The following is a 12,222-nucleotide window of genomic DNA, read 5'->3' as shown; positions in this document are numbered from 1 at the left end:
ACGTTAATAAACCGTTCATAAACTCTACAAAATGAGAGGGAACATTGCTCATCAAATCATTTTTTAGTTCCTGTTTCTACTGTTTCTTTGTAGAAATGAGACCAGCAGCAGCAACGTCTTGAGTGAAGGTATTAGTTATTTGAAACTGACCCTCCAAAGATGGAAGATTTTCCGGAGCTCTGCGTGGACTCTGTCTAGGAAGCAATAAGGCCGAGCCGGCCAGTTCTTGTCTATGGGTGACATAGAGGGCACGGTATTCTTCAGACCCAGGAAGTATTTTTGCATCTGGAAAGAAATTTATACAAATGAGACCCCAAAATAGGAAAATCAAGTCAGAGTTGTCTTTTGAGTAATCTTAGATGAATAATACAAAGCCACACTTACAATCCTCTGGATGGTGAAGTCATAGATCTTCTTGCCTGCATTTGCCCTGAAATATTTTCTGTACTCTCTGCGAACCTGTAAAAGGTCAAAATAAATAAACCGTCAATCACCTAATCCTGCCTTTTAGTTTGACGTGAAGGAGGGAATGAAATGAACACGCTGGTAGGAAAATGACAGTATACACAAACAGCACACAAAATAACAGACACTGGTTAGTCACAGACACTGACCTGTCGGGACAAAACATACAAAGTAACCTCAACAGCTGCTGGAATGAAAATTAGTGACTGCTCAGTAATTACTGAGACGTGGATGACGGTTAATGACGAATGACCTTGACGCTGACCTTAATTGGATAAACTAAGCTGCAAACAGGTGCATCGTGCGGCAACTACAGTCGATTAACATGATGAAAAGATTAGCACGACAAAGTGTGATGACAGTGACAGATTATCGCCAAAACTAGGACACAAACCTAAAGACAATGGAACAGCAGGGCCGTCAGGGGTTAGTCGCACAGAAATAGAAGAAAAAAAGAAGTTGGGAAAAAAATATGCATTTCAGAAAGAGAGGACCTCTGCCATGTTAATCAGACTTTCAACACAAGTATCTACATTGTGTCAAATGAGGGCCTTTGCCAATGATTTCCTACTGAAATCATTTTTCTTCTGATGCAACAGTTGCGACTTTTGTGTAACCTGGTCTTAGTTTCATTATTTTAAAAGTGTGATGACAAAACGGGGCAGAGACTGGCTTCCTGAAGATTAATGCAAAGCAGGTTAATGAGGAGGAAGGCGACGGTGGGTGATGGTGGTGGTCTTGGTGGGAGGCTGCGTCAGGAGGCTGGCAGGTACCTTGAGTCCCTTCCAATAGGCCCAAATCAGAGCGACAGCACGCTTGCGTCTGGCCTCCTCCTTCAGTCGCCTCAGCTCCCTGCGAGCCTGTTCGGGGGGAGGTGGGCGGGACGAGACACACAGCGGGAATAAATGAAGCAGGAGAGGATGAGAGGAAGAAGGGGGGAAGACACCGTTTTGCCTGAGGTCAGCAAACATCAAATTCACACTGCACGCAAGGTCCGTGCGACGAGTGCAGCACCACTACTCCAGCTTCTAGAAGCGACTCTAGGGCACGACCGTTTACCAGAGGAAGTCAGAGAGAGAAGTCGCCCCGAAAATCCAAACAGTTCAACCTAAAATAAGACAAACTGTACAGAAATGCAAAAAGTAAACAAGCATTCGCTGAGCGAGCAGAAAAGCCATGCAGGAAGAGCGGCAGCGGCATGCGGGGCAGGAAGAAACCGGAAACTGGGCCCGAAATACGCTTTCTGTTCACAGCGCGAGCGGCAGACTGTGTCATTTGGCGTTCGGGACATTGTGTATGTTTATGATGCAAGACGCAGTGTTTGGAGGATTGGGAGGAGTGAGTGGGGGTGGGAGTCAATGAAGTCACACAACCACGACAAGTCAAGTCGACGGGCCGCCCAAATACCTTGGTGCCCTGCCAGCCGGCCCAAATGACCGACACGGCGCGTTTACTCCTCGCCGCCTCCTTCAGCTGACGCAGCTCCCTCCTGGCCTGGTGGAAACCGGTGGGAGGTGTGGACGTGGTTAATTTAAGGCACAATCAAGACTTTACTGCCCCCGGAGGGGCTCCGTGCACGTGTGGGACAGCATCGCTAGCTAACATGGACAGAGACGCAGTCTACAGCGAAGTGGTGCTCATGCTCAGGGACTCTGCTCACGTTTGACAGGGAGACTGTAGCAAGATGCCGGCCAATAAAACAACAGGTCACTTCTGCAGAGGCCAAAGGTCCCGTATGAAACAGGCCGACTGTTAGCAGCGCCAAATGATAGCAGGTTATGAAACCTTGGAACCAAAACACTGATTGGACCATCAAAGATATCGGACATGATAAGACGGAAGAGCAGTAAATCCTGATAAGATACTGGTCTTGATTTACGTGGACTGAGTGAACTCCATATGGGTCGTGATTAAACACACAAGAAGCAACGGGTGACATATTTGTAAGTAGTTATTTAGAGGAGGCTTCAGGTGTTTCACTGTCTGCATATTGGCACGTAAAGAGTCTCTCAGCATGAGCAAAGGCAAATCGCAAAGTGTGGTTGAAGTAAATGTCAATCTTTTTTAAACAAACACATTTATAACAAATGCGACACGTCAAGATGTGAAAGGTACGTAAGGCCAAAACCAAGACAACCAACCATAAAACAGAACAACAGGACAAACAGCTACGGGTCGGGTTTGTTACAGGATCTGCTACTCTAGGAGGCATTTCTACAACAAGGTGAAAATGGAGCGGGTTTAGGTGGACAGTGACGCTAGGACAGCGGGGACAGAACACGCTACGGCTACGTGAAGTACCTGGGTTCCCTGCCAGTAAGCCCAAATTACTGTCACAGCGTGTTTATTCCGCACTTCTTGTTTTAGACGTCGCAGCTCCGTCCGAGCCTGGTGGAAGGTGGTGGGCGTTAGGTACGACAGGTTGAGAATGCGAGACAGAGCAGCATCGAGATAGAACCAGGAGATAAAAAAAGGTAAATATATAAATGAATAAATTGGCATGGCAGAAAAAGAAGCAGGACAAAAAGGGAACGGCAGCATTGATACGATGTAAAGCAGAGTGTTGTTAGAAACACAGTTCCTGAAGGGCCACAGCGCCTTTGAGATTAATAAAGGGGTGTTCAGGCAATAAGCTCCAGTCCGTAGTAAATTAGCGCCGGCATCAGAGTGATGCTCTGCTGAGGTGGACAGGCATCAGTACCTGGGTGCCGTGCCAGTAGGCTGCAATGGTGGTGGCTGCCTCCTCACATCTCTTCTGATACTTCAGCTCTCGCAGCAGTTTACGGGCCTGGCGGGAACACAAGAGACGCTTTAACGGCCCGCGCTGCACCTTGAGCCACGCGGTCGGCGTGAAGGGCGCCCACCTGCCATCCTCGGGTGTAGGACTGCACCACCGTGGCGGCGCTCCTGATCCTTTGGTATTTCTTTTGTTGCTACGAGACGAGAGAAGGCAGGGCATGAACAACTAATGGGCCGACAGCTCGCCGTTCACGTCGGAGCGGCGCTCCGAGCGAGGGCCTCACCGCGTATCGACGGTACCACGCCGCCACGGTTATCTGACTCTTCTTCAGCAGCAGGAAGTGGGTGCGGCACTTCCAGCCCCGGTAGATCTTCTGAATAAGCGTGGCCAGGTCTTGCAGGCACTGTCTCCTCCTTTCCTCCAAGAAGAACAGCTACGAAAACGGGACAAGAATGACACATTCCAACGACAACATTACACCCACGTTACTTTCCTTTAGAAACATATAAAATGTTTAACTCTGCACGTCCAAAGGTTAAAGAGGATCACTCCCACTATGCAATCAGTAAAAACTATTTTTTTTATCTGGGTAAATAATGATTTACTAATATAACGAACAAAGTCCGATCTATCTATGGACAGAATAAGCCTTTATTGCTTGGAATTACAGCAACACAATAAAAATGACCTACGTAAATCAATTTATATTCATGAGAGATGTGAGGGCAATATTTTATGGTGGAAAAAAAAAATCATAAATTTTTAATTGAACTTTACCTACTTACCTTACTTTAACATCCTGAAAAACATATTATCTCGAATTAATTTTGCAAACTAATAGAAACCTGGACCAAAATGTGCCGACCAACTTATTATTAGTGAATTTACAGCTGAAGATATACTGCAAGTTGATCAGTAGAGAAAACGTAATTATAGAAGGACACGTTCCCCCAATATGAGATCATGCTACTTGAAACTCTTGTTTGTTCGTGGTCCATTCAGACTTTGCAGAAGAGGCTGCAAGTGCCGAGTAAAGGCACTCATTTCCCATGTAAGATGGGGATGACTAAGTGAAGCCATGTGTACTCAGAGCGGTGGTTGCATGCTAATTGCTGAAGTGGGGGCTCCGAGTGCAGCCCACCCTGCTTTACAAACATCTGACTGTGAGAAAGCGGGGCAGCTGAGCACCCTGGAATCAATTTAAAGACTTTCAAACGCAGCTTGATGTGCTGGAGTACACGGCGGATGCAGCGGCTGGCTCGACTGGGCTTTCTCTACCGTTCTCGGGTTCCTGATGAAGATCTTGGATCGGCCGTATGAGAATTCCTCGGCTGGAACCTGGGTGTCGCCCATCAGCACCTCCACTCCTTCCCTGTGGGGAGGTGGACCAGTCAGATGGGTGATTTAAAGCTCACTTAACTCTTTTAAAGAGGCCACAAACAATGTAAACAAGAGGATTTGGATGCGTGATGAAACACAACAACACAGAACATAGAGTTGAAGGACAGAGAAATCATGAACAAAGACTTTAAGGGGAAACTTATGTAGACACAAAGTAAGAAAACCACATGAAGCACAAAGGCATCGCTGAGCAAGAGTTAGTAACGTGTGGCAGAGAAGATAGTCATCAGCTGTTCAACAGCGCGGCAGATGAAGAATGAAAGTTGGGCAGAAATGAAACTGAAGCGACAGATAAGACTCACGTGAATCAACATTTTGTGGTTCTTCTTTGATGAACAGTGATCAAATTTTTAATGTATGGACTGCTAATATGTAAATGTGAAGATGGAGACCAACACAAACTCCCATAAGGATCCTTCATTGTTATTGTATTTCAAATTTCACATTTAATATGGTTAATTAGCCCTAATGGTTAATTAGCCCTAACACTATTCAGTACAGATGATTATTTCTTCCTTTGAGTCTTTTTTTTCCTGCAGAAACTTTTTCAAATTGCTTTTCAGGGAAAAAAAAGTGCATGCGTATTCACACAGCTCCACACAGTCTCACATGGGAGCTGACCACTCCCAACACTCCAACTAAAGTCCATTAGCGCTGGTCACAGCCACTCCGCTGGGAGCCGGCTGAGGTTCAGTGCCTTAGTTACACACCTGGGAGTGTTTCCACACTCGCATTCTTCACAGAACCCTTGGAGGGATTTGCTTTGGCAACCGGCCAGCGACCAGGCCCGTTCCCCCCAACTTCAGAATAAACACAACAATTACCTGGCGGGTCCTCTCCAATGGGGCCAGGTCTGTTTGCAGAGCATCTTGTAGCGTTCCAAGCAGGGCTCGTAAAGCTGGCGGAAGGCGTATCCCGCTCTCCTCACGCGCACGTTCTCCATCAGGCCCAGGTAGCGCACCTGGTGGCGCACCAGGGAATCGGTGAAGATGTGAGGCGCCTTCTTGTCGTTGGGCTTGATGCACCTGCGAAACAAGGAGAGAGCGAGAGAGTGTTGCAACAAGATGGGTTGATTTATCTGCAAGCTATTTTTTTCATAGAATCTTATGGAGCTTCACCGGATGTAGTTTGGGTTCTTGGTTTGCAGATTCCTCATCAGTGTCCCCACTGAAGCTCTGAACTGAAAACCAGCTGTCGGTGGTCTCTTCAGGTTGACTTTGGCCGGGTTGCCTTCAGGGAACAGCTGCTTGATGAGGCAGTGGTTGGCCTTGTACATGGCTTGTGATAAATCTCGATATAACAGGTCGTTGTTCTTGTCTACAAATCCTTCAGCCCGGTACAGCACCTTGTTAAGATATGAAATACTTAGTCCTGACAGTTTATTCACCATGTTTCCCACAAACTAATGCGCGTTACCTTGCCAGCATAGTGCTGAATGCGGAAGCAGTTGTGTGGCAGGCTGTGGTCCGTGAGAAACTTTGAATTCTTGCTGAGACGACTTTCAAAGTGCTGGTGCTCGGCACAGACGGTGTTCAATTTGTCCAGGAAGGTCTCGTCCGTGACCGTCCCGGGCCGCAGGCACTCCTCATCCAACATGGCCAAGATGCCGTTTTGGTTCTGGTCGGCGCAAGGCGGGTTCACATGAAAGGTGGTATAGATTCACGCATATAAAAGGTTAAGGAGCCCAATTCAACGTAATCTGCCAAGGCTGGAACATTCATGCTCTTTTCCATCTCACTGTCAGACTTGAAATGTGAGTTCACACTGATTTAGGGAGTTGTTGGCCGACTTACATTCTCAATGAGGTCGCAAATAATAGCGTTGTTGAAATACTCGATATTGGTCCACTCGATGCCCTGTGACAAAAAGACACGACAATCAAATATTTCAAAATGAAAAGACCTTTAAATAACACATAAACCTCTGTGTATCAACATAACAGAGAACCCAAAGGACCGACATCACTGCTGATCCCCAGCGACCGTGATGGTCTTCAAACCTTTATAATGCTAATTAGCTATTATGATGTCTGTCACTTACACAATGTAGGCTGTTTACTATGCAGATATTTGTACACAATACTTCCTGAAGGGCTGAGCAACCTTTAATGGATGCGATCTCCTGCAGCCAATAAAAAACATATACCGAAAATAGGTAGAGATAGTAAATTTATTCCAACCTGACATTTACAAAGAAGGCAAATGAGCAAACCAAAGAGCAACACAAATTAATTTTAGCAACGCTTAAAATAAATAATGAATAAATAAAGTGAAATTAAACTCCCCGTGAGCTAAATATGTTACATCAGTCATTGTAGCCATATTTCTTCTGTCCAGCACTATGTCCATCACAGTCTACTAATCATCTGAGGGAAAAGGACAAAAGGGAAAACATTTTCCATCTTGCCTCTGCTAGAGAAGCCCCCACGTCTGCCAACATTTAATTCACAGCTCCTAATGGGCTGGGAACATAGCTTCGGTTGATGTAGGCAATGCGACAGATATTCTGAGGGGAAGGGCACAAAAGAGGGCGGGGCCTAAGGTGAAGGGTGGCCGGCCACGTTCCTCATTGGTGCTTTATCTAGCACTGTGGTATTTTCCCATGCAGTGGGCTGGACAGGGGCCAGTAATGGAATATCATTGATGATGGTGATGTGTTGGGAAGGCAAGGGGGGGGGGGGGGGGGGTTAGTGCTACCCCACACACACACACACACACACACACACACACACACACACACACACACACACACACACACACACACACACACACACACACACACACACACACACACACAGCTTTGAAAACAAACAGAGCCTAAAGGCCCTCATTGGTGAGTGTTTACTCTCTCTGGAGTGAAGGATCACTTCCATCCCCAACAGGCACAGAGAAGAGGCCGGGAGGGAACAAACAGAATGTGATGGACGACAGGGACTCGGTGCAACGCAAGAAAGAAGCAGGAATGTGTTTGAGTCAAGGTCAAGAGCGCAGCAATTTAGCCTAAATAGAGCAAAATGTTAACCAGACGGGTGGCGCGAACAGGTCGAGCTCACGCTGCACAAAACACAGACACGTTGAATGACGTAAATGCACAGTTGCAGGCGACAGGGTTGTGCCAGAGCCAACAACTGGCCTGACCTGGGGTTCTTCATCTTAACTTATGTTTGTGTGTGTGAATATGGACCAACCTCTCTGATATATTCCTCCTGCTCCTCACGCAGGGTAAGCTCAATGAAGATTTGCTGCAGCTTCTCGTTGCAATAGTTGATGATGAACTGCTCGAAGCTGTTGTCCTGTTGAAGTGGAAACAGACCAGATGCAATGAGCACTTGCTATTAGGTTTCATGCTGAATCCTGGACGGTCACTACCGGTCCAATATTGTTTTCTTAATTGTAAAAAAAAAACCTGTTTAATTTCAGTGAAATTTCTATTTAAAAAATTGGCTCAAACTAATTGTCTCTCATTTAAATCCATATTTACAAGCATTCTCACCTCATCGCCACCTTTGGTCACTTCCATTAATTCCCTGCTGCGTTTAGTAAAATAAATGTTTTCAATGCAGTGATAAGGAAAGCATTAAGTTGTATGAGAATTACACCCGCCACGAGGCCAGTCAAATTCAGCTTTGAGTGTTTAATGCCATACATTAGCTTTGTAACATGTATGACAAGAGAACAGTAGAGTCAGTAGACTCTATACGAAATCTGCCTACATACATGAGTTTAAATGAGATGGAACAAACCCTTATCTCTAATCAAGCTTTCGGTACCTTATCACTGACAGCTGTTACTGAACAAACATTTACCCATTCTGAGCAGTGGTGCTGATCTAGCAGTAAGATTTTAATAATAAAAAAAAATAATATGTAACATGTTTATCTGTAAATTCAAAGACCATAAACACTGGCATTTATGCATTGGAGTAGAGTTAACCAATCAGATGCTTCCACCTTCCCTGACTTCCCGCAGTATTGTCGTCAATTACGACAGTTGAGGGTGAGTCATGCATTTTTTTTTGCGCTGGGTTATGTTAAAAATCGTTTTCCAAGGACACGACTATAGTTAGAGCAGCTCAGGGTGAAGGACGAGACAAGGTTTCTTTTGGAGAAACCAAATGTTTGTCTTCACTCCCAACAAGGACACACACACACACGCACACACAGTCAATATGCAAGCGGCAGCATACACCTGGCTGAAATCTATTGTTCTATGATAACTTCTTTATATTTCCCACATGTCGTCTTGTCATGTTTTATGAGAACATGTAGGAGACAGATTAGTAAAGAGGAAACAGCTGTTATGACACTGAAGAAAAGTAAATAAAAACCCTCCCAGTGCCTCCAAATCTCACTAATAAAAATATATCATGTCATATGCTACATCCTGTCATAAACCTCATAACATTTGTAATTAGCTTAGCAGTGGCTCTCTGTCATGTTAAGATAACTATCTGCTTTACTCAACATATGTGTTATCAGTGTAGGAGCTTCATTAGTGTCCTTCAGCCGTGTCGCTATGCTGCACACAAAGAAGCCTGAAGTCTTTAAAAGAGCAGCAGAATTAAGTCAAGAGGAGTTTAGATCACAGCATGCATGGTGGCACAGCAAACCGGCCGGTGCGGGGGTTACTTACTCCATTCTGGTGACCCAGACAACACAACAGGCAGAGGAGACGGAGGACTTGAGAGTGAGTGGGGTAAACGAGCATGGGTGTGAAACAAAAATCAACATATGGGAGCTGAAAGCATTACAACAAGGCCAAGGACATATCTGGTCAGTTTAATGTCCCCGTACAGTTCCGTCAAACGGTCTGCAGCACACAGCATGCACCTCCATGTCCGTGTGGTTGGTAGAACAGCTGATCATGCTGTGCTATGGGCCCGTACAAGCAGCACATTGATGTTCTGCCTATTTCACTGCAGCAGCTATATTGGTCTGTGTTGAAATCCTCTTGCCACAACAATCACCTCAGCCTTGGGAGCAATAAAGCATAACTAATCTCAACCTGTTTTGTTATCAACAGTCAGGTGTTGTTGATAAGCTCCTCACAGGTACCAAAGGATGCATGAAGCTGCCCAGGGCAAAATCCTTTTCAGTCCAATAAAAACGTTTGTGTAGTTTGGTTCCTACTTCCTCTTACCTCAAAAATCTCAAAGCCATAGATGTCCAGCACGCCCATAACCTTGTGGCGGGTCTTAGCTTGTGCCTAAACGGAGACACTGTTGTCAGTACAAATACAATGACTGATGGACTGTGCTACAGCAGAACTACTGACTATATTAGGTGAGAACCAATGAAATATACTCATGATATCACTTACTTTAATGCTTTCATTGATCCTGGTAACCAGCCAGGTAAAAAGACGGTTGTAGAGATTTTTAGCAAGGGCATCTCTGGCATAGTATGCCTGTGAAAATGATAGCAAACAGCGGAATTAATACAAGTGCAACTAGGTTTCTATGTAAAGCATTACAGAAGACAGCAACACATCCGAACCATATGTGAGGAGACTATTCTGTCAGGTTAACTCTCTGAACCCTCTCCTGTTCTGCCCTTTGTAGAATATGTACGTCTGAATATGACCTACATAGAAGTGCGTGAGGAAAGCTGCTCATCTATAATGGAAAGGTTTTCATGTAGCTGACTTGCATGAGAGTCAGCAGCCAGTGAAGCACAGAACTGCCTTTTCTATCTTTAAATGCTTTGCATTGATGTGAATACAATAAGGGCAGAAATGCCTGTGTGTGTCTGGTACAAGTGCAGCCTCTCCTCTGACCTGAGCCACGTTCAGCGTGGTGGAGACTTTCTCCAGCTTGGCCTCCACTGTGCGGTAGCTGAACGCCCTCTCCAGCACTGATTGTTCGATCCCCAGAAGCTCACACATCTCCTTCAAATCTGCCGAGTGGACAACAAACATATGCAAATTTTAAAAAAATATGGATTACGTCGCTGGAAAACGTGACAGCGCTGTCAATATCATGAAGGGCAATATGGAAATGCAATATTTGTTTAAAGAGAACAGCTGCGGGAGAGAGAAAAATGGCGCTAAATAGCTATTGTCACGCAAATGTTTGGTGAAAATTTAGTACAGCGGCCAACAGGGGGCAGTAGCTCAATACCAGGACATATGTTCTATAAGAGTGAAAGTGGGATGAACAAACTATTTCAGTTCCACACTCACTACTGTTTATACAAGTGGTGACATCATGCATTAGGATCATTCAACAGTGTTTTGGATCCGAACCCAGAGGAGGTTTTAATGAAGGACAACTTCCTGTTTGCCGTCTGTCAAACCCACCGTTTTTGTCCTTGACGCGGCTCTCGTCTGTCCCGTTACAGCGAGACTCCGGCTTGAACTCGATGTTGCCAAGCTTCAGCACGGCGGCCACCAGCTCCAGCACTGACAGCACCTCGTTCTCCATGAAGCCCACAATTTGCATGGCGTTCTGCAAATGCAAGACGGCGTGTTAACTGACGCAGTCGAACCTCGGTCAGGACTAAGGGAGCGTGTGTGAGACCATGTGAACAGACCAATGAACTGAAATGTTCTCATCAGCATAGGCTTGTCGCTGGTGATGTCATGATATAAACCTCATTCATAGTTGTGAGTGCTGAGAAAGTTCTATGTGTGTACAAAGTGTATGCGCAAGTTCACTGATCAATCCTGGGAATAATCACATATTCTAGATAAAACAAAACAAATGCAAATGTTGGCACCTGGAGGAACTTGGAAAATGGCCCTGTGTTTGTGTGTGTGTGTGTGTGTGTGTGTGGGGGGGGGGGGGGGGGGGGGGGGGGTGCAGCTGTATGGGAAATACCATGACTGCCGAGGGGCGATCAGAAGCAGGATGTGAAATCAGGGGAAACAAGTCGAGTAGAATGTAAAAAAACGGACTCTAAAGATTAATAGAGCAGCTGAGCGGAGTAGCTGCAGCGCGATGGAGAACAATCAAGTACGGTGGAAATGGTCCCTTATAGAAACAACATCCTATGTGTCAGAGTGTCAGGGGACAGAGCGGCGACCCGACGCGAATGGACCAGAGCCTGCGTGTAGATGCACAAACCGTATTCAAATATAAGGAAGCCGTTGGATATTCTACCTTATGTCCCCAAACAACTGCTGCCACACTGGCGTGTTTTATCAACACTAGGATTTGGGGTTTTAGTTTTCTTTTGAGGTCGAATTTAGTTCAGTTCCAGCGGTTTCCAAGAAGTGGTTTTGTGGAGGATGTCCTGAGGGTTAATTAAATAATAAACACCGGAGTGTGGTGCTGCCTGGGATGACTTGGGTTTTCTGGTTTGTCTGGTTTTTGTGCTTTTGCGGTTTAGTATCTGTCTGTTGCCCAGGACACAGGTGTACTTGTCTATGGGTGTTTCTACAGGTATTTTAGGTCAAATGTACTAACATGATGTGCGTGCAGTACTCACTTTGACTGTCCGGAAGTTGGCGGCATCATCCAGCCCACTGACCACAGCCGAGTCCAGGCTCAGGTAATTGTACTTGCTGAAATCCCGGTGCAGCTTCAGCTTCTCTGTGACACAAATCACGCGGTTGCCATTTAAACAACATTTGTTTAAAAGGTGGTCGGCAAAAAAAACAAATAAAATAAATTGAAAT

At 45.6% G+C, this 12,222-nt stretch overlaps 1 protein-coding gene across 4 annotated transcripts in view; it reads right to left on the bottom strand.

Annotated features, from left to right (window-relative positions):
* Positions 1 to 12,222, bottom strand: part of myo1b (myosin IB) — a 44,678-nt gene that overhangs the window by 4,707 nt on the left and 27,749 nt on the right. The window contains exons 9-27 of one of the 4 annotated variants that reach the window (XM_029135891.3): positions 12,033 to 12,136; positions 10,903 to 11,050; positions 10,381 to 10,499; positions 9,925 to 10,011; positions 9,745 to 9,810; positions 7,794 to 7,898; positions 6,400 to 6,462; positions 6,023 to 6,223; positions 5,725 to 5,951; positions 5,431 to 5,631; positions 4,484 to 4,577; positions 3,489 to 3,638; positions 3,330 to 3,398; positions 3,167 to 3,253; positions 2,767 to 2,853; positions 1,873 to 1,959; positions 1,239 to 1,325; positions 385 to 459; positions 151 to 285 (exon numbers count right to left, since the gene is read on the bottom strand). In XM_029135891.3, coding sequence (XP_028991724.1) covers positions 151 to 285; positions 385 to 459; positions 1,239 to 1,325; positions 1,873 to 1,959; positions 2,767 to 2,853; positions 3,167 to 3,253; positions 3,330 to 3,398; positions 3,489 to 3,638; positions 4,484 to 4,577; positions 5,431 to 5,631; positions 5,725 to 5,951; positions 6,023 to 6,223; positions 6,400 to 6,462; positions 7,794 to 7,898; positions 9,745 to 9,810; positions 9,925 to 10,011; positions 10,381 to 10,499; positions 10,903 to 11,050; positions 12,033 to 12,136 — 2,192 coding nt within the window. The remainder of the gene's footprint in view (positions 1 to 150; positions 286 to 384; positions 460 to 1,238; positions 1,326 to 1,872; positions 1,960 to 2,766; positions 2,854 to 3,166; positions 3,254 to 3,329; positions 3,399 to 3,488; positions 3,639 to 4,483; positions 4,578 to 5,430; positions 5,632 to 5,724; positions 5,952 to 6,022; positions 6,224 to 6,399; positions 6,463 to 7,793; positions 7,899 to 9,744; positions 9,811 to 9,924; positions 10,012 to 10,380; positions 10,500 to 10,902; positions 11,051 to 12,032; positions 12,137 to 12,222) is intronic. The other 3 variants (XM_055504900.1, XM_029135894.3, XM_055504901.1) reach the window with 3 other exon arrangements.

The sequence above is a fragment of the Betta splendens genome, chromosome 21 (assembly GCF_900634795.4).
Source record: "Betta splendens chromosome 21, fBetSpl5.4, whole genome shotgun sequence".
NCBI classification, from domain to species: domain Eukaryota; kingdom Metazoa; phylum Chordata; class Actinopteri; order Anabantiformes; family Osphronemidae; genus Betta; species Betta splendens.
Note: the sequence above shows the minus strand (reverse complement) of the source record. Positions and strands in the feature narration are given on the sequence as shown.